Source organism: Podarcis vaucheri, assembly GCF_965113315.1.
Source record: "Podarcis vaucheri genome assembly, chromosome: 6".
In the NCBI taxonomy this organism is placed as follows: Eukaryota; Metazoa; Chordata; class Lepidosauria; order Squamata; family Lacertidae; genus Podarcis; species Podarcis vaucheri.
Genome location: NC_138764.1, coordinates 69765466 through 69792657, shown reverse-complemented (window position 1 = coordinate 69792657; position 27192 = coordinate 69765466). Strand labels below are relative to the sequence as shown.

The 27192-nt window shown below is 41.8% G+C and overlaps 1 protein-coding gene across 2 annotated transcripts in view; it reads right to left on the bottom strand.

The window, feature by feature from the left end:
- Positions 1-705: 705 nt before the first annotated feature.
- The window catches only part of RAP1A (RAP1A, member of RAS oncogene family), a 93048-nt gene continuing 66561 nt past the window's right edge, over positions 706-27192 (bottom strand). For both annotated transcript variants that reach the window (XM_082227681.1, XM_082227680.1), the window contains exons 3-9: positions 25481-25564; positions 17263-17331; positions 15234-15290; positions 14045-14185; positions 9698-9841; positions 3437-3552; positions 706-1440 (exon numbers count right to left, since the gene is read on the bottom strand). In XM_082227681.1, the coding sequence (XP_082083807.1) occupies positions 3466-3552; positions 9698-9841; positions 14045-14185; positions 15234-15290; positions 17263-17331; positions 25481-25537 (555 nt within the window). In that variant the 5' untranslated portion in view covers positions 25538-25564 and the 3' untranslated portion in view covers positions 706-1440; positions 3437-3465. The remainder of the gene's footprint in view (positions 1441-3436; positions 3553-9697; positions 9842-14044; positions 14186-15233; positions 15291-17262; positions 17332-25480; positions 25565-27192) is intronic.

Sequence of the window (27192 nt, the reverse complement as noted above, 5' to 3'; positions counted from 1 at the left end):
ACCATTCTGGCCACAATGCATGCTTTTCCCTACTCAAGCATGTCCGCCAGCCAGTATGGTGTAGTGCAGGGGTCTGCAACCCGCGGCTCCGGAGCCGCATGTGGCTCTTTTACACCTTTGCCGCGGCTCCGGAGCGGATACTAGCGAGGGGAGGAGGCGCATTGTTCGTCCTGACACTCCCCACTGTGGCGGGCGCTGTACTGGCTGTGACGTCGCATGGGGGCGGTGCGTGTGTTAATCCCGACGTCACCTTCCCGCCCACTGTCAGATCGCGGCTCTGGAGATACATTTGTTTTAAATGTCGCAATGGTTTTATGGCTCCCAGGTTTTTTTTCCTTCGGAAACGGGTCCAAGTGGCTCTTTTTGTCTTAAAGGTTGCAGACCCCTGGTGTAGTGGTTAGTGTGTCAGACTAGGACCTTGTAGTCCAGGGTTCAAATCTCCAATTGACCGTGAAGCTCACTGGGTGACTTTGGGTCAGTCAACTGCCTCTTAGCCTAACTTGCCTCACAGGGTTGTTTGCAAGGATAAAATCATGAGGAGAACCACGTATGCCTCCTTGAAGAAAAGGTGGGAAAGAAAGTAATGATCAACAAGTAAGTGGGAGTTGTGAAAGGCATTTCAACAGCATTCACTGCTACAGGTTTCATCACCCTTTCAGCGAAAACCTCAGACCTGAAATCCAGAACAGAAACACTCAAACAAAATGAAAATGTACTAAAATTTAATCATTCATAAAAGCTGTAATTTAATCTGTGACAGTAAAACACAAGAAGCAATATTAGAGTTGGTTTAGTATATTATATATTTTAGCTTTCAAAGCCATAGAAATCAGTTATCCCAGTTTTTTTTCCTATAAAAGACCCATTTTTTCCAAAGCATTATGCACAATTTTAATTAGAATATAATGGCAGAATGAAAATAATGATATTCCATAACTTTTTAAATATAAAATGAAGTCAATGACTTGGAAAGTTATTTGCTGCCATGAGTTCAAAGGGTAAAATTTGTATAATCGTATCTATCATGATAGATATAAAGTATTACTGGCTGACCATTTTTAGTGCTGGATGGGAGAAGAATTATGGTAAGAGGTCAATATGAAATTATAGTAGCAATATCTAACATCTGAAATGCATCCATGCTCTTTTGTATAATCATACAACTAGAGTCAATTATATTTATTATCACATCTGTTAACTGCTATTGCAAAGGAGAAGTACTATTGTCTTTAATTCCCAAGAGATATACACAAAGCAATTTTATTTTATTTCCTCCCCCCCAAGGGACCTTTGTGCAAACCATTATAAGATCTAAATTCTTCACATAATATATAAAAACAGAAGCCTCTTCGGATATGTTATTAATTTGTGGTGTAGTTATCTGAAGTCTGGAATGGTGGCACTTTCCAAATTAGGCAACAGTTCTTCATTCCTGTAATCCTGAGCAGAAGAAGAGACAGACAATGAAGAGTCAGCATCCAACTTAGAAACAGCCTCTGCAAACAAGAGAGTACTTTAAAAAAAAAAATACACACAGGATTGAAGGTACCTTCTTTAAAAATTCTTAAAAACAAATACGCAGCACATGTTCAGAAAGGAGGACTTGTTTAAGACCCAAGGAACAAAGGTCAGAGCACTCGTCTATCTGGCTCAGTATTGTTTACACCAGGGATGGGGAACCTGTGGCCCTCCAGATGCTGGTAGACTCCCACCAGCCTCATCCCAATGGTCAGGGATGATGGTACCTGTAGCCTGGACACTGAGGTCCAGTCTGAGGGCTTTCTGGAGGTTCCCTCACTGCATGACGTGAAGTTACAGAGAAACAGGCAGATGTTCTCCTTGGTAGTGGCACCTTCCCTGTGGAAAGGCCTCCACTCAGATGTCAAAGAGATAAACCACCATATGACTTTTAGAAGGCAACTGAAGGCAGCCCTGTTTCAGGAAGCTTTTAATGTTTGGTGTTTTGTGGTGTTTTTATATTTTGCTGGAAGCCACCCTGAGTGGCTGGGGCAACACAATAAGATGGGCAGCATATAAATAATAAAATAATTGTTGTTGTTGTTGTTAGTCCAGCAATATCTGGAGGCCCACAAGTTCTCCATCCTTGGTCTACACCAGGGATCAGCAAGGTTTATCTTGCCTGGGCTGGATCGGTTCCACAGAGATCCCTCAGTGGGCTGGATCTCTCAGGTGAATGAGCGTGCGTGCGATTTTTGGCATCTACATCTGTGCAGATGTGATTTTCGGCATCTGCGCATGTGCAGATGCTATTTCCAGCACTGCAAAAGCGAGTCCCCGCGCTGCGCCGGTTTAGTGCAGCGCGTGAGCAGGCAGCTTGATTTGGGGGTGGCTTGGGGGCTGCTCAAATTACCTCCGGGGGCCACTTCCGGCCCATGGGGCTTAGGTTGCTGACCCCTGGTCTACACTGATTGGCAGCAGTTCCCCAGGGTCTCAGGGATTTAGAATTTAGTTGCCTACAACCCTCTGAATCATTTTTAAATTCCTTTCTCTCTCTCTCTAAGAGATGACTGAAAACTGGATTGCTGGGACAGTATGGGAGTTCGCTATGCTGACATGTGTATGTATGCGAAAAAGGAAGAGAATGTTGCAGCACCTCTTGCATAGCAAACCAGTGTTTATGGGTGTGCTCTCTCTTTCTCTTTCTCTCACACAGACACATGCAGTAAGGATCGGAAACAAGAGAGTTAAAACTAGATGTCAAAAGCAAATGAGTCAGCAGGTGGCACTTCAACCCAAAAAGAAATAGCGTGTGCAGGCCCTAGTATGCATACTGATGACATAGCCGCTGTTCTGCTCCAAGTCCACTTCTGTATTATAGGAAAGGGGGGGCATGGCTCACCAAACCACTCAAAGGCTGATCCCCCTCCCCAGGTAAACAATGTGCCTCTTCGCAGAATGCATTTTTAAATGCTATAAAAACTCCAGAATCACATATAATTGAACCTCCCATTAAAAGCCAAAGAAAACATATATTTTAAAATTTCCCATAAAATCTGAACCGATAGAGCCAGCGGTGTAATTTTTGAAAAGGAAGCACAGGGTAGTGCCTGTCTGCCTAGCTGATCTTAAAAGTATTTTAAGCATCCTTTATAAAAGGAATGGGGAGCCTGTGACCCTGCAGACTTTGCTGAACTGAAACTCCCATGGTCCCCCAACCACTGGCTGCACTGGCCAGGGTGGATGGGAGTTGGAAAGTAACAACACCTGGAGGGCCACAGGTTCTCTACCTCTGCTATATAGCACATACCCCAAATGTTAGTATTTGGCAGATTATCATTCCTTTGCCAAAGGAATGCAGGTGGCCTTCAGCCCAGCCTGCAACCATTCCAGCATCATGTAGTAGCTGCTGCAGCAAAGAGAGTCAGTGCCACGAACATGTTCCAGGAAGGTCATTAAGATTTCACCATTTGCTCACCTGGCTCAGAGCTGCTGCATGCTGTGGGTCTAGAGCAGCAGACATGATTTCTTTTTAGGCTTCTTCTTTTCCACTGGTGTTTTTCTATTTATCTGTCTGACGAGATCATAAAAGATCTGTGAGAGAGAGAGGAAGAGAGCAAAATAAGGTGAGAAATCAAGAGATACAGGTGCCGCAGAATGGCAAACTCATGTTACAATCCTGGCCTTAAAAGCTTTCGGCTAAATCAAGTGAGAAGGTGAGAAATAAATGGGGTGGGAGGCAGTGCAAAGAGAGCTGAACTTCTTGATTTTAGCATGAGAGAAACAGGGCAATTTATCTAAGCTCCCGAAGGTTTTTGCTTGCTCTTGGGGCTCCCCTAATTGTGGTCTAGCCACTTCCACTTTCCTCCGGCCACATCACAAAGCAAGAAGAGAAGGGGGGGGGGACCTCTACACTGTTCCAATTGAAAATCACATCACAATCAGGACAACCTCACACAGACCAGAAGTACAGGTACAAAGACGATGATAACCCAACAGAAAAAATCTAGCATTTGAAGAAGCAGCTACCAGTTTAGCAATTATTAGCAACTCTCCATATACGAATGTGCATATACTGTAGCAACAAGGTGCCAGCATATTAAATAAAGGAGTTTGCTGTTTGTATTTCTCTATCTTCCCATTTGTCTTGTGGTAGAGTTACCATTTCTGAACTCGTATAATACATATATAGAATACTTGCTAAGAAAAGTTGAAAGAGGCCTGGCTATCAAGCATGCAAGCCATTAAGGTGTAAGAGTTTCTTTTGCAAAATGCAAATTCCTAATCTCCATTTTATTTATATGTAAGGCTGCCATACAAACAAAGAAGATGTCTTATAGTCAGTGGTGTAGATATGGCTTGGGGTGTGTGTGTGTGTGTGTGTGTGTGTGTGTGTGTGTGTGTAAATGCCATGGACTCATCCACTCTGTCTCTTATGTACTGTAGCATCAAACCTGCAGATGAAAGCTGCATACGTCTTTGTCTTTGGTAAAGTCAACTGCGTAGCAATGCAGCTACAGTATTCAGCCTCCTGGAAAAGCTCACTTAACTCACTTCCTCCCCACAACCCTGTGTGATTTCTAACAAGCTTAAAGTCTACAGTACTTTGCTTGTGAACTGCAAAACCTAGAAATTGGATACTGCCTTGATATTATCTATTTTTTAAACACACACACACAAGCACAGCCAAGCACTTTCTGAAAGCATGATAAAGCCACCATCTCTTTCACTCTGTACGATAATACTCTATAACAGCATTTAGGTTTCTCACACTCCCTCCCCACCGGGTTTACAGTTACATGGTTTGATGCTGTCAGCCTAAGGCAAAACACATCAGTTTGTACTCTAGTAAGGTCAACCTGGCTTCTTCCTCAATGCTCAACAGAGCTTGGAAGTCGAAGATTGCATTGGAAAGAAGTGAGAAAAGGTTTAGGGAGGGTCCCGGAGGAGAAGAGCACAGGAAGGAGGAATCTACCATATCTCCTGATGAAAGATTATTCAAACCCTCGCACCTTATTGCCAGTCATTTCTTATCACTTACAGATCTCCTAAGTGCCTTTGTGTCAATCCAGCATAGCAGCATAAAGCAGGGAACTATGAGAGGCCTGGTCTACACTGCCCTTACTTAAGGAAAACAGACGAACTGTGTTAGTCTATTAAGTATATTAACAGGGTCATTTGGCTTTCCTCCTCCACCCTCCTTTCCCAGGGATCCAGAACACTGAAAGGGTATCTGGGGAAGGATTGTAGCATAGTGTTAAGAGTAGCTACTTTGCAGGCAGATGCCCAATCTCTGGCACAGCCAGGAAGGACTGGGAGAGAGCCCCAAACCTTGCAGAGGCACTACGAGTCAGTGTGGATCTGGGTTTCCCAAACTTGGGTCTCCATCTGTTTTTGGACTACAATACCAACCTTCCCTGACCGCTGGGTCCTGCTACTTAGGGATGATGGGAGTTGTAGTCCAAAAACAGCTGGAGACCCAAATTTGGGGAACCCTGGTGTGGGCTGAGTTGCATGGACCAATGATCTGACTTGGTACAAGGCACCTTCCTATGTTCCTATGGCCAGCAGGGGCAGTGCAGTCCCCACATGCATGCTTGTCATGAGAACACATACCTTATACCACCTCTAAAACAGTAACTGTCTCTTTGAAGGGCACGATCCATATTTTTGTACACAATGTGATTCTCCCCTTGGTAAGGGAAACAGGGAGGATTACAGTCCACATTGAAAGTGCCCAAGTGGCAGCTGCTGTCATTTTAAAATGGAGGTATTTTAAAATGGAGGTATTTTCTCTTGGCAAGTGTTTGGCCAAGGGGATTTGTGGGGAAGAGGCAGCACCATTCCCTCAGAGAACATTTTGGACCCCCCCCCCACAGGTCCTCTTTCACTACAAAAGGGGGGAAAAATACCCCCACCCCAAATATCAATGCCTCCCTATTAAAACCATGCTAAGTAAGAGCAATTGTAGATAACTTTTCTTCTAACCATCTCAAGTCAATAATTAGAGGTGGGCTCAAATCTTCATTGAAAGTGTGACAAGGAATGGGTGTATATGTTTCATTCAAATGGAATAGCTGCCACGTTAAATGCAACAAGAAAGAGAGGCTAAAATGTTAAATCAGTATAGCACAGGCCTAGTTCAATGGTGTTTACTCCCAGTTATAGGACTGCCACCGTCTCAGACAGAATAAGGCATGCTAAGCTTTCAGATTTCTGTCTCATTAAAGGCTACTGTAAGGCACAAAGGCCTGCATACGTAGTGTGTTCCTCCTCTCCTTTGATTCCCCTCAGTTTCCAAAGATTGGCAAACCATTGCTTTCTGTATTGGCTCTTGTTCAAAAAAATCAAAACAAGCGTGACAGCAAATTCTTTTGGATGAGAACGGTTTTTGGATTTTAAAAAATGGAAATTACAAGTGGAAGTCATCTGTTGCTTCCAAAACACAAAGTAACGAGGCAACTCTTCATAACTGAGGAATTACGAACTTGGCAAAGTCACAAGAATATCAGCGAATAAGCCAGAAACTCAGTTCCCCAAAACTAAAATCAAAAGAATAAACTAACAAAACTGACATACAGACCCTCTTCAAAACTTTTGAAATAAAGATGTGTCCAGCCTTGAAAACACAAGTCACCAGCTGAGCATGATGATGTAATTTGTGGGTGGCTGTACCAGATACAGCTGCCCATAAACAAATGAAGGTATCCCATCTTCCTCTCCTGGCAGAGTTTACCAACACTGATCAGATGTTTTGGAAAACCTAACTTTAAATTTCTTGAGTGGTCAGGACTTCCTTCACAAAATGAACACAGCCTAGTTAGCTCAGTTATCTGAAAGAGGTAATGGTGGTTAGAGAAAACCAGGCTCTGTGTGTTTTGGGATAAGCAGGCAGGGAATGATGGGAACTGTAGTTCTGCAACTTCCAGGAATCCAAAGTGGAAGAGCATTGGCCTATAGCAGCCTTCCCCAACCTGGGGGTCTGCAGATGTTTTGGACTACAACTCCCATCTTCTCCAACAATCCATCAGGGATTACTGCAGTTGTAGGGACCAGGTTAAGGAAGCCTGGCCTATAGTGATAATGTTTTATTATTATTTCACACATTTCTTTAATGGCATTCACCCTAGCTGGGGCAGAAGAGGGTCTAGCCCCCCCCCCGCCCCACAACTACTATTTCATCTGGTAACAGCTAACTAAGCTGTGTTCCCTTCTTAAAGTGCCTTCGTGAAGCAGCTCTGCTGCCCAGGGCAGTTCTCAGTCATTTTGACTATGCTACCACTCAGTGGATTTGTAACTGGCTGGCTGACCGAACCCAAAGGGTGCTCATCAATGGTTCCTCTTCATCCTGGAGAAGAGTGACTAGTGGGGTGCCACAGGGTTCTGTCTTGGGCCCGGTCTTATTCAACATCTTTATCAACGACTTGGATGATGGACTCAAGGGCATCCTGATCAAATTTGCAGATGACACCAAACTGGGAGGGGTGGCTAACACCCCAGAGGACAGGATCACACTTCAAAACGACCTTGACAGATTAGAGAACTGGGCAAAAATAAACAAGATGAATTTTAACAGGGAGAAATGTAAAGTATTGCACTTGGGCAAAAAAAAATGAGAGGCACAAATACAAGATGGGTGACACCTGGCTTGAGAGCAGTACATGTGAAAAGGATCTAGGAGTCTTGGTTGACCACAAACTTGACATGAGCCAATGCAATTCTGGGCTGCATCAATAGGAGTATAGCATCTAGATCAAGGGAAGTAATAGTGCCACTGTATTCTGCTCTGGTCAGACCACACCTGGAGTACTGTGTCCAGTTCTGGGCACCACAATTCAAGAAGGACACTGACAAACTGGAACGTGTCCAGAGGAGGGCAACCAAAATGGTCAAAGGCCTGGAAACGTTGCCTTATGAGGAACGGCTAAGGGAGCTGGGCATGTTTAGCCTGGAGAAGAGGAGGTTAAGGGGTGATATGATAGCCATGTTCAAATATATAAAAGGATGTCACATGGAGGAGGGAGAAAGGTTGTTTTCTGCTGCTCCGGAGAAGCGGACACGGAGCAATGGATCCAAACTACAAGAAAGAAGATTCCACCTAAACATTAGGAAGAACTTCCTGACAGTGAGAGCTGTTCGACAGTGGAATTTGCTGCCAAGGAGTGTGGTGGAGTCTCCTACTTTGGAGGTCTTTAAGCAGAGGCTTGACAACCATATGTCAGGAGTGCTCTGATGGTGTTTCCTGCTTGGCAGGGGGTTGGACTCGATGGCCCTTGTGGTCTCTTCCAACTCTATGATTCTATGATTCTATGATTCTATGATTCTATGATTTGGAAGCAGATGATACGTACTGTCAAATGAAGCACCCAGTCAGCCATCAACTTCAGTGCTGTTGCCCTTCTCATATAAACTATATAAAACAAAGTGTCTCTTGTGGCACCTTGAAGACTTGTTCAACAGTTCCTCTGGAAATTGTTTTATATATGATACGTACTTGAACGTATCACAAGAGCTCATGTGATTCACAGCTTGTTCCGAAGGTTTCATCACCGGGGAGGGGGAGAATCACTCCAGTGGATGCTTGTAGGGCTGCATTAAATGATCTCCCACTTGTACTTTGGGGCTAAAAATATCAAGAGCAGGAAAGCAGGGCAAAGAAAATATCCCCACTCCACACCAAACGCACAATGGCCAGCTTTTTATACCTGTTCACTGCTGTTTCCTCACTGTCACCCTGTTTGGGCAACATGGAAGGGGGAGGCAGGAGGAGAAGAGTGTCTCTCCACCCAACATGAGCCCATACAATCAGAGACCATGTAGTGAATGCGATGGGGACACGACTCAGCTGATCGAGACATGAGTGTGGGGCAATGCTAATGCAGGCAAACAGAACCAATCCAAAACATGATGCTTTCTTCATTGGTCATGGGCGCAATCCCTGCCAATCGATTCACTAACTGCCCTTGCTCCGAAGACACAAGACATTCAGATCACCTGCTCTAAAAGAGACTTGAAATGGGGAACAATTTTCACTGCTACCAAACATATTAGCGCTACAAGCATTCCTCATTCCAATCAGTGCCGCTATGGCTTTTTTGCTCTTTTATGCCTTGCTTTTTGCAGAGATTCATCTGCCCTACAGTGCTTACCTAACAGAAACCACGCGGTCTGCCTTTCATTTAGGCGCATTGAGCTTGCATAAAGCACTTTTCTAAGCGACACGGCTCTAGTTTGAACTCTGGGTCTTGCGAGATTAAAATGTAGTGCGTGGCACACCTATTTGCACAGGTGCTCAGCATGCAAACATGACCACTCACGCACCACATTTAGTTCCACAGTAAAGCAGCGTTCGGAATAATTGAGGAAGAGCTCTCAGCTAAGGGATTAGTTTTCTCTAAGGTAACACAATAGCAGAGTGAATCACTTATTGACAGATCAGAAAAGCGAACACCGACACCCTGCAGATTTTGGCTCAGGTTTTGCACTAGGCATCTCGCTCTGCACAAATGCACTTCAGTCACCAAAACAGCACAACAGCGGGGATGCAAAAACAGTATCTTTTATGTGAGCCTTCAGAAAGGATCCACCGAAACGTAGGCTTTCGATTTGCGCAAATGTTCAGTCCAAGAGGACTATAGGAATATTTACACGAGGGGATGGTGTACATACATATATACACAAACCCAAGCCTATAAAAAGGGGTTGTGTGCTGCCTTGTGAAAGATTAACCAAGAGTTACCTCGTTAACATTGATTTTCGACTTTGCAGATGACTCTAGAAAGGCACAGTTACACCACTGTCTTGCTAAGTTCTGTCCCTGTTCTTTGCCAACTACACGTTCATCTTCCAGGTCACATTTATTGCCAACCAGAATCATGGGAACCTGCGCAGAAAGAATAAGAGAGTTATTAATAGATGGCATTCAAAGCTGTGTGCTTAGTCTGAGCAGACCTGCAAAAATACTCGCTGACCAACGTTAGCAGTCTCTAGAACGAAGGAGGAGTCCTGTCCCGTCCCCCCCAGTTACATCTGGAGCAATTTTCTACTCTTAGTTTTTCATGCTTTTGCTTAACAGATTGAATACACATTATCGCTTGCTACTGATAACATGTTTCAAGAAACAAAAATGTGAGAAATTTATGAATACATTTAAAAAGGAGTTTCATCATATTGAAAAGTAAGGCAGAATCTGAACTTTTCAAAAACTGTCTAACACCAGCAACAGGGAACCTTCCATGGTTGTTCTCCAAAAGCCATGTCCATCTGCCTCACACCTGACACCCTATGAGTCATCAAGGGTGGGACAGATACTATTGCTGTGACAAAGAAACAATTGGGAACTTAAAGTGAGGTCTCAATTGTTCTTTTGTAAATTGAGCTCCCTTGTCAGCCATGAACAGCTGATCGGCGCCAAGAGGAAGCTCCACTCAAATTGACACACCGAGGTGGGTCATTGTCTCAGTTTGAAGCAGTCTGCTTTCAAATGACTTCCTAAAATGAAGCTTTCTTCCTCTGCAAAGGGTGGAAAAGGTTTGATTTGAGGAATCAGAACTAGCCCCTCTGAAGGCGCATTCCCAGTTGCAATCAGTGTACCTTTAAAGGAGGGTTTAGATCAGTGGTTACAGTGATCCCCTTTGAACTTCAACAGAAGTCAATCTCCTGACATCATTATGATAATAGGAGATTGACAGGCGGCTGAACCTACCCACTTGTCAGAGTTGGCCTGTGAAGGGTGGGGAAATTGGGGATCAGGCTAGTGCCCCACCACTGAATACAATATATATATATTAGAACTGTGCCATAAATCTGTATTATTTGGACACAAAACCCCTATATTCCTTGCAAATGTATCCTTGAGGATAAATGACTGAATTATGCATTAGGTACCTGCAAGAAAGTAAGCAAACAAACTATTTTGTACCTGTCTTTACCATGGCTACATCACACTGATAATTAAACCGTCTCATGGCAACTATCAAAGAAATGGAGATACCACAGTCTGGAAGGTTCATTGACACACAATCTATTTCCACAAGCACTTACCTTAATGTCAGTTTCTACAACAACACAGAGTTGACATTTCAAACCCTCAGATAGGCAGTAGCTACTTTTCAATTCAACATAATTTATACAACAGGATGTACATCACTTCCCAAGAAATACTCTGTATGTATTGGCCCCAGTGATTTGTCCTGCTTAGGCAATAAATGCCTTCTCAACTCCAGAAATGGGGCCTCAGAGTCATGAAATGCAAAGACAGCTATGCAATCCTTATGTTCTTATTTTGAACTGTTTGGCAGCATGCTGGACATTAAAACTTTAATTGCAAACACTGAACACACACGCACAGAGACACATCCTGTTTCGCCTGAGCTATCAAAAAGCGCTACACACAAAAAACTGCTGATAATGGGTGTGCACACCATTCTGTTTCCTTAAGTATTTAAAACACACACCCGCACAGCAAAGTTTGCACTTTCCAGAAGGAAAGTACCTCATATACTTCTCGTTTATAAATAATTAGCAACAGTTCTAATATTTGCTAAATTTCTGAGCACACTCTCTTATTCATGGATGATCAGTTCCAGGTAAAAAGAAACACATTTCTTGTGATTTTCCCCCCAACAGGTGTAGTTAAATCCGCTACTATACAAGCTACTATCCTGATAAAAGAAATGAAATCCATACTTCATTTAAAAAAGGAAAGAAAAACATTTAGCATATTAAAATCTGGAAGCTATCACTTAACACAAAAAGTTTTTTTTAAAATAGTAACTACAGTGTAGTTAGAATGAGGGGTATAATTTATCTGACCTCAAACAGGGTACATGTGTAACCTCAAACAGTGTAAGTTGCTGCATATCACAGTGTTTTGACTTAAATGCTAAGAAAGGAATCAGCTTCTAAGATGAACATAATCCCTCATCTAAAAGATCGTTCGTTTTAATTTTTTTAAAAAACCGTAACCAAGATTTGTGTATCAAAGAGGGTTTCAAAAATATTATGGGAAAAGAGAAAAATAAAGCCAGAGATAATGATCAGCAAAGATGTGAAAACTGAAGAATAAAAATATGTGGCTAAACTACTTTTAAACACAGTTAAGATCTTCCTATCCACATGCATTGGATAGTAGCTACCTATTCATCTATGGAGAGATCTTTCATGAATAACTATCTGAATACAATGGGTTGGACAGACATACCAATTCTGTCCACTGATTTTCTGGACTAACAAAGAGCCCAAATCAAAAGAGTAAGCTAGAGCTGATGCTAAAGTAACACTTCCTGGTTAGGACAATAATATGCTAGGTCACAGGTTTTACAGTGCGAATGGATGTTATGAACTTCTGTGACAGCATTTGCTGCTACTGATTCAGACAAAATAGTCTCCCTACCCACCCCCACCCCCCAAAATAATGGTCTTCCATTTCCAAGGGCAACCTCAGAGGTTAAATCATGAGTTTTCTTACTGTCTATTGTTTTCTGTTTTTTAATGTACAACTATCCCATTAGAGAAATATAGAATTTTTTTTAAATAAATAGATGGCATTTAAAAACTCAAGTCATTTAAAAACTCAAATATCGCAGGACACATAATGGGAGGAGTACAGTATTGCACTAATACAAGTGTTCCCTCGGTCCAAGATTTCTGCTTACCTGATGAAACAGTCTCCCCTCTACTCCCCTCATGTGCTGTTCTGGGGGTTCTCCTAACCCTCTTAGAGCCAACTGGGGTGTGTGGGCAAAAGACCCATTGCACTAATGGGGGCCTTGCGCTGGCTCCTGCTAGCAGAACTACTTAGCTGAATCCAACCCATTGTGCAGTTCCACCCTGCACATTCACTCATTGCATTATATGGGCTGAGACTTACTTCCTAGAAAGTCTATTAGGAATTGCAGCCTTAAGAAACAGAAAGCTGGACTAGGTGGACATTTGGTAGGATCCTGATTAAACAGGGCTGCTCTTAACATATGTGGTGGTGATGGTGGTATCTGTAAACAATGGAAACATCCATGCGCAACATCAGCATGATGCCTACAGCATGATGCCATGGAACTGGAAGCATAATGCAAAGCCCATCAGCTTGAATTGCATAGCCACTTAACAGCTGTGCAATAGTAATTGACAGCAAAGTCATCCAGGTATAGATCTCCTGCATGACTACTGATGGAAGCCCTGCTTAAAAGGTGATAAACCATATAGGAAGTCAGCTGCCTGAGTTGGCGCTCAGTCCAGCCAACTGAAAGTCTTTCACATATTACAGTAAAAGATGAACCTAGGCCAAGGTGGCTAACCTGTGCCCTGTTCCCTTGTGTTCCCAAACAAACTTGCATCACCCCTGACTATTGACCATCCTGGCTGGTGCTGATGAGAGATGCAGACCAACAACAGCAGGAGGGTCACAGGTTAGTCACTTTAAAATATGCACAAGTTAAAATACTAAAACATTTACATTACCTCCACTTTCTAGGCATCTAAGCACGTTTAAGCTATCATGCGGCAAAGGAAGTTTTGTAGTACTAAGATTTTTAGTCTACTAATTAAGTTTGTAATATTTTCTTTAGGGAAAAAACAGTGTGGACTTTTGAGCACAGCTATTTTGATTAGCCAGATTATCACACAACTAGAAAACTGTGTTCCTCCACCTGATGGCAGACAGAAACAAAATCTCTACCAAAGAGCCACAAAACCCATTTTAAACAGCAAGTCATAATGGGAGTTACTGAGCCTTCTAAAAACCTGGCACCATATGTAGCCATTTCAGTGACAAAAGGTTGAGCGGGAGGAATTGGGCTTGTACACTGGCATATTCTACTAAAAAGCCGCTTCTTATGGGACTTGAACTTTTCCAGAGTTCAATCCCAGTTTGGGATACAGAGCATTTCTGACTAACCGTCCAGTAATGTCCATATGAATAGTCTCCAAAATATCTAAATAGAGAAATTTATGATATCATACAAAACATTCTAGAACAGTGTTCTTCAGTCATCTTATTAACTGTGCAAAAAACAGATGCTGGCTTGTTTAGTTTGGGGGGGGGGAGAGAGATTCCAATGGTTCAAAAAGCAATAACCCATTTACTTACGTCTTCCGTGTCCTTGACCCGTAAGATCTGCTCCCTCAGGTCCTGCAAGTCATTGAACGTGGACTGTGCTGTAATAGAATATACTAGTGCAAACCCCTGACCGTTCTTCATATAGAGATCCCTCATTGCTGTAAATTGCTCCTGTAATCAAATTTTTTTTTAAAAAAAATATGAATTAGCTGTTTAGTTTAATTAGCTGTTTAACATACACACATTAAGAAGTTCAGGTTTAAACAGGGATAAAAAGGTCATAGGCAACTGGAAATTTCCAGTCTTTGCTCTTGCAGAAATCCAGTGAAAAAAATAAACTTAATTTTAAAAGGAACCGGCTTTCTCAAATATCCTTCTTTCAATTTTAGAAATTTAAAACAAGGGCTTCGAAGTGTTTAGGGCGGCTTCACACCTTACAACCAAATATCTGCTTCTATTGCGAAAGGCAGCTATGTATTTTAACACATACCCCTCCCCTCTCACCTTCCCCGCCATCTCTCTCTCTCTCTCATACACCCAGAGCTCACTTGAAACATGCATCAGCAGCCTGGGCCAACACAGTGTACTCAGGATGAAAAAACTATATAGCCAGCCCAGATCGCATATTTCAGCCTGCGGAGGATAATACTAAATGCACAGTGATAAATAAAACACACTTCTATTGTAAGATGTGAAGCAGTCTTTAGATTCAGAAGGATTTCAGGAAATCTTTTCAGAACATCAAGAACCACTATAAGCTTTAAAGGACGGACGCCCAAGAAAGCCAGGCAGATAGGCAGTCTCTCTTAAAGGCAGCAATTGTAGCGGTACATGTGTTTTACAAGTTGTTTAGCAGCGTGCACACTTTATCTGTCAGCTTTAACTGCCATAATGTTTTAATTTGTTGTTGTTTTCAACAATAGAGAAGTTCAACAAGAGGGTTTTTCGTTACAACTTCAAAGTGCTGAAAATCTGAAAATGTTTTTAAATTTTATGAAGTTCTAATGAAAAACTTTCAAGACTATGTTTCAGTTTGTTCCCAATATACTGTGCAAGGAGCTACTTGGAATAATAGAAAAGGCAAGAAATGCTGGTTTATTTATAGCCACATAACATAAGCAAGAAAGAGATGGACATCCACCCCCCTTAAAAGCCATGTCTTGCATCACTCTTAGTGTTCCCTTCAAATATTAAGCATTTCAGGATAGATCTCACTTACTGTCCCTGCTGTATCGAGGATTTCAAGCATACATTGTTGACAGTCTACTTCCACTTGCTGAAAGACAAATAAAGGACAGATACCATTATAGCCTTAAGGGACAGGAGGAAGAGACTCAATTAATGCTTGCTCATAACCTCCTGGCAATAGGGGCATTTAAGCATTACAAACAACTAGTGCACCACCTGTGTACACAAACAGTTAAGCTGCAGAGTTATGCACAAGTTACAGTCCATGAATTTATGAAAGTGTTGTGTACACAACTGTTGAGCCGTACAAATCAGCAGGATTTAGAAAAACCAACAAGAGTGTACACACAAACACTTGTACATGTGTGCAGACAGCTTGTACTTGTGTACAGTGTACATGTGAACAAGCCTTACTGTGAGCTTTTCCACTGCTTTCTGAGTGTACACATGGGGTTGCATTCAAAAGGATGGAACGTGGCAGGCAGGAGATAAAATACCCAAAGAGCAAGAAGACCTTTCACTAGCAGTCTCCAAGTGCTGCCTGCCTGTATCCATTGTATGCCATTAGGAACGCAGGAAGCTACTGAGTTAGAGCACTGGTCCACTTAACTCAGTATTGCATATGACTGTCAGAGGCTCTTCCAAGATTTCAGGCAGAAATATCTCCTAACCCTATCTATCGGGAGATGCCCGAGAGTGAAACTGTGACCTTCTATATGTGCTCTGCCGCTGAACTATAATACCTAAATGGATGTCAAGCAAGTATTTAATTTTTAATAGAACAACGCTGACATGTAATATGATCAAGGAAATATTTGTGTAGGTGTGCTTGTAATCTAGGAACACAGGAAGCTGCCTTATACTGAACCAGATCTTTGCTTCACCTAGCTCACTTTATCTATTGTGACTGGCAGGGCCTTCCAAAAAAGCTTTAGACAAGAGTCTTTTCCATCTGTACAAGAGGTGATTGAACTTGGAATCTTTTGCATGCAAATATTATGGTTAAGTTAAAAGTATCCACAATGAAACTGCAGGGCAACAACAATAAAGTAATAATAAAAACACTACTTCATAGGGTTATCCAAAACGTTTGGCTTCTGATTTATATCCTGTTATGAAATCGGAGTGAAGAGTTGAGTTGAACGCTGTTGTTCTTGTTTTTTTAATGGAATTTAAGCAAAAAAACTTGGGGCTTTTCTCCAAAACTTATAAAATCCACAAATGCCAAGGAATTGCAAACGCTGACTTAAAATACTTAGTTATTATTTATTAAACTTAGTATGTTGCTTTTTTTAACAGCAAGTAGCTTAAAATCGACTTACATTTAGTTTGGCATTGTGAAATAAGGCTGCATGGCATTAGACCCGATTACCTAGAATGCTTTGGATGGTGTATCAGGCCCAGACTCAACTGGTGCTGGCCACGTTTCTCTGTCCTGGACTTAGTGATTGTGCTTTTTTAAAATAAACAAATAAAAAGGAAATGCAACCACAGGGAGGCCCTCTCTGAATTGGGAATGTAGCATTCAGGGAGCAGGGGAAGATTCATCTTTCCCATGCTGCTTTCCCAACCCACGACCACCATAGAAACCATTTGACCCTGAAGGTACCAATTTTGGGGGAAACCAGCAATTTCTGGAGTAATTCTTGGTAGGAAAAAGACATAGGGAAAGGGCTGTCCCCAATTTACCATGCCACAGTCCACATCCAGATTTGGCCCTCTCTATATCAAAGACAAAACAAGCCCAAGATAAACCAGGGGTAGAGAGTCTGTGGTCCTCCATATGCTGTTGGACTACAACTGTTGTTGGCCATGCTGGCGTGGCCTGATATAAATTGGAGTCCAACAACATCTGGAGGGCCCTGGGATAGACAATCATGTAATGATTCTCTTGGGAAGAATTAGCAACACACTATTAGGAATATGATCCTAATAATAGACTGATCGTATTGTGGGAGGAGGCCATGAATTCTACACCAAGAGGGGGAAAACTGGGCGAGGGGAGTTTTAAAGTTACTGATCTGAGAGTGGGTGGAGAAAATCACAGCTTCATACTTTACCTTTCTGTAGGAGTCTTCTATTGTGGGGTCATATTTTTCAACAAAAATTCCCTGAACAAACTGTACAGTCTGGAAAGAAAAACAAGAAAGGGAAAAGAACACACAGAGAGGGTCAGCCAGCTGCCTCCAACTGAAGTTATTCAACGGGCTAATCGCGTAAAGCGTTTGCAAAGAACAGACATTTTGCTTGGTTCTCCCAATCTTATTCTCAAGCTGATGCCTAGTTAGTGAAACAGGAAAATCAATGCAGGTAAAAGTACAGGTTTAAAAGGTACAGTATAAGTCTCCTTCAAGTGCTTAATCCATAACTGATACTCAAACCCCATTTCAACAAATTTATGCAGATTTCAGGGTGAAAATGTCTCTTCTCCAGCTACTTATGAGAATGGTTTAAAGAAAAAGCTTCATTAAGCTAACTCTCTATAGGTTGGGGCAATCTGCATTATTTACCACAGTTTACATGGTAGTGCTAAACTGTGAAGTACCACACATCCCTGACCTGTTGCCTGGGGGTTGTCATTTGTCTCACTCATGGATAACTGCTACAGTCCACCACTATTCCTCTCGCACTGAGCATATGCAGTAATATTAAACACCACAGAAACTTACAGGGGATGCTATTTTTTAAAGGCTTTGCATTAAAATCAGTATGTGCACATATTTAAATGAAACAGGGCTAGTGCAGCAAAAGGAAGCAGAAAGTGTAGATTTTGCTCCCCAAACCTACTGGAAGAGCACTGAAAGAGGCATGTAACAGGTCAATTTCACAAGGAAGCCACCAACTGAAGAAAAAGGCTCCCCTTGGCTGGCCTTGGTAGGTAGCCTAACCTAATTGCTTACAACTGTCCCTAACTTAGGTAAGGATCCCCAATGTTATGCCGGCGCTCCGGTGACACTAGGAAAGTCTTGGGAAGTCTCCAAAGGGCAGTAACATCCGGACGAACAAACCAGAAGAGAAAAGCAAACCAGAAGTTAAGGCCGAAGGGCAATGAGATACTGCAGGGGCATGACAGAATTTAGGAAGACCTTGTTGCTCAACTGGAATAGCTAGTTCTCTTATATTCCTGCCTGTCCTAGCCAGAAGGTTCTTCTCTGAGAAGTTGCCGCCTGCAGTTCAGTGGCCCACCAGCAACTCATTCCAAAAGGCTTACAAACCAGGACCTGATTCTTACATGTGAACCAGGCTATATAAAGTTGGTTCTAAACTAAAACCCAGCTACATGACTGAACATGGGTAACAATTTCTGTGCTTCAGATTCACAACCTGTTTAATTATATTTAAACATATGTAGCACTGTCGGGGGGGGGGGAGAGAGAGGGATGAGATTCTAAACCAACTAACACCTGCGAGGCATTTAGCAAGACCAATGATGTAAATTGCATCGGCCTTTTGCTAAAAGTGTTTTATTGTAACAATCCCTATTCCACACACCCACACACCCCCGGAAGTCCACTAGGAGGTGAGCCATATGCTTTGCAGATTTGCCCAAGACCAGCATGCACACACAGGGTCTCAAACAAAGGTTTCCCAAGACCATTTTTGACTCCTGAATGGGCTTTATTAATTCTCAAGAATATTCTGCCCTTCTGTGGAATTTGATCAATTTTTGCAGTGTGTACACGTGTACCTGCAGGTATCAAGTAGTTCCCTTTAAAAAATGTAACAGCCACCTTTTCTGCAGTGACTCGTGCAAATGTCTTTTCCAGCTACTGGCTCTAAGAAATCGCAAACAGCCTTTAAACAACAGCCTGTTTTGTTCAGGGTCAAAGCTGGGATTTTTCTCATGATGACAAGAAACACAAGCACTATAGCTCCTAATAAGTGGTTTCAGATTTTGAAAGGCCAGTTATCTGCAAAAGGCATCATTGTATTTGTGGGGTGGGGGAGTGCTGAATGCTCCAATGATTTCTTAACAAGGGAGAAAACAATTTTCTAGCTTTCATGTTCAATGGAGGAAGGGAGGCACCATTCAAAAGTCATTCTTTCAGCCTAGCACAACCTACACACTGCCTCCTAGAAAAAAGATCAAGGCATCTACTAATGCACAAAGCAATGAAAAGTCCATATATAAAGGTACCCCAGGATGATATTATTGATCCCAAACCTTTCGAACTGCAAAGGAGGTCAGGAGGGTGATGATTAGACCAAAATATGGTATGGAGACCTGATAGCTTTGCCTAAAGCCTATAATCTAAGGGCTTATCCAAATTTACCTTTATTCCACTCTTTCTAGACAAAGTATACTAGTTAAAGCTCCATGTATGAGCGCCCCCTTTTTTGCTCTGCAGCTTTCTCTGCGAAAACCCGCTCTTTAAAGCTCAATCAGAGCAAAAGTCAATCCGCAAAAATCCCAAAAGTCATTTATTGACAACACAACACAGATTTCATTATTCTTGTTTCTTATATTCATTTCTCATTTTTTAACAAAATGTTTCAAAAGAGACCAACAGATTTTAATCTCATTTGCAAATGGTTAAAAAGCCACAGAGATCTCACTTACGTTTTAAACACAGGAAGCTGCTAGGCTATATGTACAAAGACGGCCCTCCCTCAGTCTGCTAAATAAGAGTACATTATTTAACTACTCAGAACATTCTGTATTTCACATGCCCTTTAGGAGCAAACAAGTAATTTATCAATCACATCAGGTCTTTCAGATACTAAGGCAAAATAAAAATGCATATGAGAAAATACAAAGAGCCCCGAAGTACTTTAAACATTAGCTTATTGTAGCATAAGCATCTGGAAGCAGGAATTTGTTATTTATACAGCACCATCAGCATGAATGGTGATTTACAGAGTGGAAGAAACATTGGTCTCCCACCTCAAGGAGCTTGCAATTTTAAAAAATTGGCAGAGGGAAACAAAAAAGGGAACGGAAGGTGTGAACAAGGAGACAATATATGATTACTTCAGTTTTACATACGTAGGGTTGTAGTCAACTAATTTGTGGCAATAAAAACCAGCGCAAGGAATCCTGTTAATGCAATGGGACTTAATTCTGTCTCCTCCCACCACACCCTCCCCAAATCTGCTCCAGAAGGTCAGAAGAACCCCCAGAACTGTGTGCAGGGGGAGAAGAGGAAATATTGTTCTTCCAGGCATGCAGAAAACCTTGCCCAGAGAGAACAATCTCATTAGCGTTAGAATGAATGCAACCCATAGTTCAGTTGCATGCAGCTACTTCAAATGTATGTATAGGAACCAGGGATAACAGGAAGCTAATTGTCAGTCAAGATCTTCTCCAATCACCCCTGGCCCTCAGAGGTTACATAGGGGCAGACTGAAGACAGGGTCTTCAAGGTGGCAGTGCCCAAATTATGGGACTGCTTGCTCTTAAGTTTTCAACCAGTGCCTTCTTTGTTATAAGTTTATTCTTTTATATCAAGACTTACTTGTTTGTCCTAATGTAGAAAACAGGAAGGCATTGCTGGCAGATGATAGAAGCCTATTATCATCAAGAATATATGGGCATAAACACGACCTCAGAAATGCCAATACTCAGGAAATGGGCAGAGAATAATTTAACCTCTCAGGTCTCACTATTGTTCACCTGAACTTAGAGACATTATTGAACGAGGGTATACCTGCCTACTTCAGAATGAAAATGCTGAATTGCAAAATGTCAATAAGTTCATTTTTGTCATCTCTGGCATGGACAGGTGTTAAAAAAACAAGCATCCTGACATTGGGGATGTCATTATCAGCTACTGGTGTTGTGAATGGTTAGACTATTTAATATTTAATGGCACTGTGTTTTGCATTGCTCTGCATTTCCCACTCACCTGACCATTTACATTTTCTCTCTATGTCTATGTGCATATGTACCTGCCAACTGAGAATAGCACTTTAAGCAACTGACGAAGTAGTCCCTGGTCTATGGAAGCTTATGCTGTAATAAACGTTAGGCTTCTAAAGGATTCTTTGTGGGTTGGCGGCAACAGACCAACATGGCTACTGGAATGTGCACAGAATGTCTTCCTGAATTAAAATAAATGACAAGATATGTAAAGCTTGCCCAGCAAAACATTCTATTCCCCTGAAGATTAAGCAAAACCTACCACTAATAAAGGATGTCCTTATTCAGAATACTAATCAAAGCAACTATCAAGTCAGCTTCTCATTAAGAAGCTTGATATCACAGCGCAGGATTCCAACCTTGGCTGCAGAAAAACCAAGGACACTTGTCAGCCATGGTGAATGACACAACCAGAAGCAACAAAAACTTGCAGGTAAATAATCAAGTGTAGCTTTAAGGCAGAGCGTCTGTGATTAAGTAACTTTTTATGCAAAATACTCAACTTGAGTACACAGCGCTTTGCCACAGCAGTGGAAACAGTGAACACTGAACACCATAAGCATCTGCCTTATCCTGGCCAACACATCTGCACTGTACAGATACGTACAGATAGGGAAGAAATTCCGTTTGGACCACAGACAAAAACACAGCCTTAAAAAAAAATGTTAAAATGCACTTTTCCAAATTTTGTAGTGTAATTGTTCAGCAAAGTAATGTGTACAAAAATGCATGCAATGGGGGCAAAGTGTGCTTTAAAATGCATACATTAGTGAAAATTTACAAAAATGCATTATATAAGGGAAATCGCTTTGCAAAAATGTATATATTAGGCAAAACTGCATAGAAAATGGGCATATTCATAAAGACTTTCATTTTAATTGCAAACTGATGTGGAAATGTGGGGAACTGAACATTTGGAGATATGAGAGACTGAGAGAAACCAAAATCTTCTACGAATTGACAGCTACACAAACATAAGCTGTTGTCAATTACTGGTTTCCCAATACCTTCCTACCAGGTAAGCTGTTGTCATAGCAACCTTCACCTCATTTAACTGGTTCTTAGTCCTGACTGCCTTAACCTCCACTGCCCTCAGTTCAGTTGGAGACAGTCATAATGATTTCTTATTTTCTATATCCAATAATTACTCATCCCAACAGGAAGAAGATATTGTTGGCAGGCGAAGGCTTATAATCATATTGGAATATGCAATTGCGAATGAGCCCCTGATGTTATGGCTAGCATTATTAGGTCTTATTCCAACATTGCCAAAACAGATTTCAGCAAAATCCAACTACTGCAGGACAGGCAGAGCAAAGAAAGAGACAGAACATCACTTGTCAACTACAGTTTACAGAATTGTAGAGTTGGAAGGGACCAAGAAGAGCATATAGTCCAACCCCCTGCAGTACAGGAATATTTCACCCAACATAGGGCTTGAACCCATAACCCTGAGATTAAGAGTCTCACCAACTGAGCTATCCAGTTGCCAGATAAAGGCATTCCAACCTATCAATGGATGGCAGCCCATTTGGGCAAATCGAATCATATTATAGGACTTAGATGGTACAACTGTATTTCCTTACCAACAACCCCTACTCAATCTAAACTAGCCACTCACCAGCATCAACTGACCACCCAGGGGCAAACCCTGGGTTTCAGCTCTGTCATCACAAAGAGCTCCGTTACCCATCATTCTCATGTATCCACTTTAAAGCATCAACTACCAACTACAGTGGTACCTCGGGTTACATACGCTTCAGGTTACATACGCTTTAGGTTACAGACTACGCTAACTCAGAAATAGTGCTTCAGGTTAAGAACTTTGCTTCAGGATGAGAACAGAAATCGTGCTCTGGCGGTGCGGCAGCAGCAGGAGGCCCCATTAGCTAAAGTGGTGCTTCAGGTTAAGAACAGTTTCAGGTTAAGGACGGACCTCCGGAACGAATTAAGTACTTAACCCGAGATACTACTGTATACCCTTCTTCTGTTTAGAACAACCTTCTATCTCTCCAAATTAGTAAATAAATGATTACAATCAGGCATTGCCATTTTTAATGCTCATAAACCAGTTAGTGAAAGTCAGGATACACTGAAGCTGACCACAAAGAGACTATCTTTCAGAAAATATCTTAGAGGCAGGCTGGTGCACAGAAATGTGATAGACTTAATGCTACTCTTTGCACTGTTTTGTTTAGACTCCCCCTATACATTTAGTGTGTATGCCTATATAGGCACACACAGGTTCTGTAACTTGATGCTTCTATTGTGATGACCTTTTCATAGTAGGTGTTTTGTGTAAGATTATATTTGACAGGCACATATGTGACAACTGAGGAGAAGCACTTCAGACATCAGATGAAGAGGGTTTTAATTCAGAGGAGCTTATTATTTATTCAAAAGACACTTTCAAATTGAATCGTACTCATTTTATGTTTGGGAAAGTGCACAGACAGGAATGTGGGTTTCAAACTGCGGTTGACAACTCGGGAATGGACTTTTGGTTCACTACATTTGCTATCCCATATAGGAAGTGCAATAAATCAAACTCCTTTTCTAAGTCAGCAACCACAGTTCCACATTCCTGTCAGAACTTTCCAGGAGCACCTTGAATTTCTATTTGTTGCCTATGGATTCTGCATGAAATGCTTGACCAAGAGTAATGTGAAAACACAAACGAATCATCCTCCCACCAACTCAGTTAGCCAGGAGTGCTGCAACATTCCAAAGATTATCAAAGACCTTTATTCCTATTGCTTTACAGTTTGAATTTTGCTGTTAAGAGTACAGAGGGAAGTGTTGTACAATTTTAAGTATTTCTGTCCATCATCTCACTATTACCTGCCTCCACAAAAATAGCAAAGGAGAACATCTTGCTCCAGAGCCACCAAGCAAGTCCACAGCTAGTAAGTGGCCAAATTGGCTTTGCTCACTTGCTTTGTCACCACGGCATAAGCCCTTTTGGGGAAAGATGTATGTGCTCATTAGGTGTAAGTTGTTCTCTCATTCTGGTTTTATTATTTTAAAGCATATTGTGGGCATCCACTGAAAATGGTATCCCCATCCTGGCATGGCAGTTTTTAGTCTGCATGTCTACTTCAATGTCACAGAGAATGGCAAACCATCAGCCACAGAATGCTACAAGAACCTACACCACATAGAATTCATTGCCTCTCTGAAGCCCCGCTCCCCACACGTCTCACTTTATTTAAGGCTGCTTAAAAACAGGAGAAGAGCAAACACGGAGGAACAGTAATTTGAAGGCGTCTAATTTAAAATAGCCAGCGATGTTTACCAGCATCTAAAAATGTGGTATTTTTAAACTTTCTACAATAGTTCAGCTCCAGCAATTCAGACACAGTTAGCCAGAGCACAAGTTGCAAAGTCTAGAAAGTTACAGGGCTGTGACTACACTACAAAGCTAAAAAAGAAAAGAAAAGTGTATTCCAAGTGAAACTCATAACCTCTCCAGAATCCTAGAGATCAGCACTTAATCAGAATCTGTTTTCCACTACGTTGTTTAATAAAAAGGAGCCTGAGCAGCATGCCCAGTTGTTCAACAAGCTCTCAGCAGAAGTCCTAATCCTTTCTTGTGCAACACAGTCAAGGCCCATCCCTATTCCAAAGATGACTGTTTTACAAAGCCCAACACTGTACGTTTTGTGGAATAACATATAGCGAAACGTGCACATTTTACCAAAAAAATGCATACATAGACAAACTGACCTAAACTAGGGTTAGCCAACTGGTTTCTTTTGGGCCAGTTGCAAGCCACAGCCCAATTTTATTTGGTCCTGATGCCCCTCCCTGATTTTAATCAAGGCCTGCTTAGAGGTTTGTATAAAATTTCACTTGTGAGGAAAAGAAGTAAAATCTCAACTTTCAAGGCATTGTAGATATCCCTTGGATGCTATATGCGTTATCTACATCTATATGCGTTTGTAATGCTATATCTGAACATATGTACATCATAATTTAGATGTCATTGCTGCTAGACAACACAAAATATTTATGGAGGCAATCTCATGAGGGTATCAGCTTGTACAGAACAACACACGTTTTAGTTCCCCAGAGCACTTTAGAGAATAAAGTAGCCCCCTAGTAAACAGAAGTTGGAAATCCCTCACCTAAATAGTCTAATCACAGATTGCAGGCTTTTCTGGCTGCAGAATTCAAAGAAACCCTCCCAGTCACCGCCACCCTTCTCTAGAATTCCCCAACATCAAGCTCAGGCCAGCTTTTTCCTCCTACACTTACACCTATTAAAAGTCATTGATTTATTTGGTTTGTACGCCAAATGCAAATTATTAATTATGGCATTAACACCCAGGGTCGAGCATTTCAAGACTGCGTTTTCGATAATATTATTTGTATGATTATGGTCATGACGATTTAAAAAAAATCAAGACCCAACTCACCAAAGCAGACTTCCCAACGCCACCTGAGCCAAGGACCACTAGCTTGTACTCACGCATGATGTGGTCTATTCAAATACTGACAGTCTGGAAAGAAAAGAAAAGAAATAATGGAGTTAAGGTCATCATGTGAAATAATGCACAAGGGATAGTAATGAACCAAACTGCTTCTGAATCTTCACATTCAGGCCTATTAACAGAGGTATATAGTGGCCAATGATAGACAAGTGTGATGTGGCTATTCCTTCTGCCAAACTTGATAACTCCTAAGAGACTCAATGAGGTCCACAAGTCTAGACTGGACCTGGTAGCCAGTCTTTATTCTTTATGGGTGCCCCACTGCCATCTCTCACCTGTTTCCTAACTGACATAGAAGATTCAGTATGGGTGGAGGGCTACCTGTGTCTGAATCGCTGGGGTTGGGGAGTTGGCAAGGATAGTTTTTTACCTTCTGCAAGGCTCTGTAGATGTGAGAGGCCTAAAGAAAGGCTCTCCACCCAGGTACAAAGAGTGAGGTAGCCTTCTCTCCTCTGAGCTTTCTTGATTCGATGAGAACTAATAAATAGGAGGAGTGGCTTCTATCTCACAAACATTCACCAGAAGCAACTTATGACTACAGCTGTGAATCTGTAGATGTGTAGAGAGCTAGCAGTATGAACACTCACAGGTTTTAAACTCCAAGCTGTTGGTGTTGGGAGCCAAATGGGTCAAACCCTGGCTTCTCTAAGAACATCATAGATCTTTATCTTACCCCTCAAGAACAGACGGAGGCATTAACAAAACGAAACTCATTTTAAAAGCAAACACACAGCAGGATGACTGAAAAATGTGTTGCAGTTTCCAGGCACAGTAAATATTGTATGGCAATGAAAAAAAAAAACCCCCCAAAAAACACCACCACCATTCTCATGTAATACTGTTGTTTTAGTCGATACGTTCACTTTGAAAGATGTTATTTTATGAGCAAATATTACGATAGTAAATATTAAATAAACATAGTAAAAAGAGACTTCAGAAGCAGAGAATCTGATAAAGGATCGCCTGTATATTCTACAATTCTTTGTCTAATCACTTTGAAAAGCTAAGTTCACAAGCCTTTGGCAGTTGCATCAACTTGCTTAGTAGAATACTTAATTCCTTGTTCCAAGTATTTTATTACTTTTTGTGTAAGTAAAAACATGTAACAGGCTTATACAACACACATAAAATAACCCAGGTTTCCGCCCGTACAGCTGGTTTATGAACATACAGCTGGTTTATAACAATCAAACGAGACAAAGTCAAAGAAACGAAGGAGGAAAAAATGGAGTAAAAATCTAAGAAAAATATAATGCCTCCCACCTGTGGTCCACTGTGCCACATTTAATGAAAGGGTAGGGGAAGAAGGGGGGAGAGAGGGAGAGAGGGAGAGAGGGAGAGAGGGAGAGAGGGAGAGAGAGAGAGAGAGAGAGAGAGAGAGAGAGAGCATGTATGTATGTATGTATGTATGTACAGTGGATGCTTGGGTTGCAAATGTGATCCGTGCGGGAGGCACATTCACAACCCACAGCACAGCATCTGCGCATGCGTGGGTCATGATTTGGCCCTTCTGCACATGCGTGAGTGCCGAAACCCGGAAGTAATCCAGTCTGGTATTTCTAGGTTTGGCGTGGTGCGCAACCCGGAAAAGTGCAATCTGAAACATCTATAACCCAAGGTATGACTGTAATCTGGGG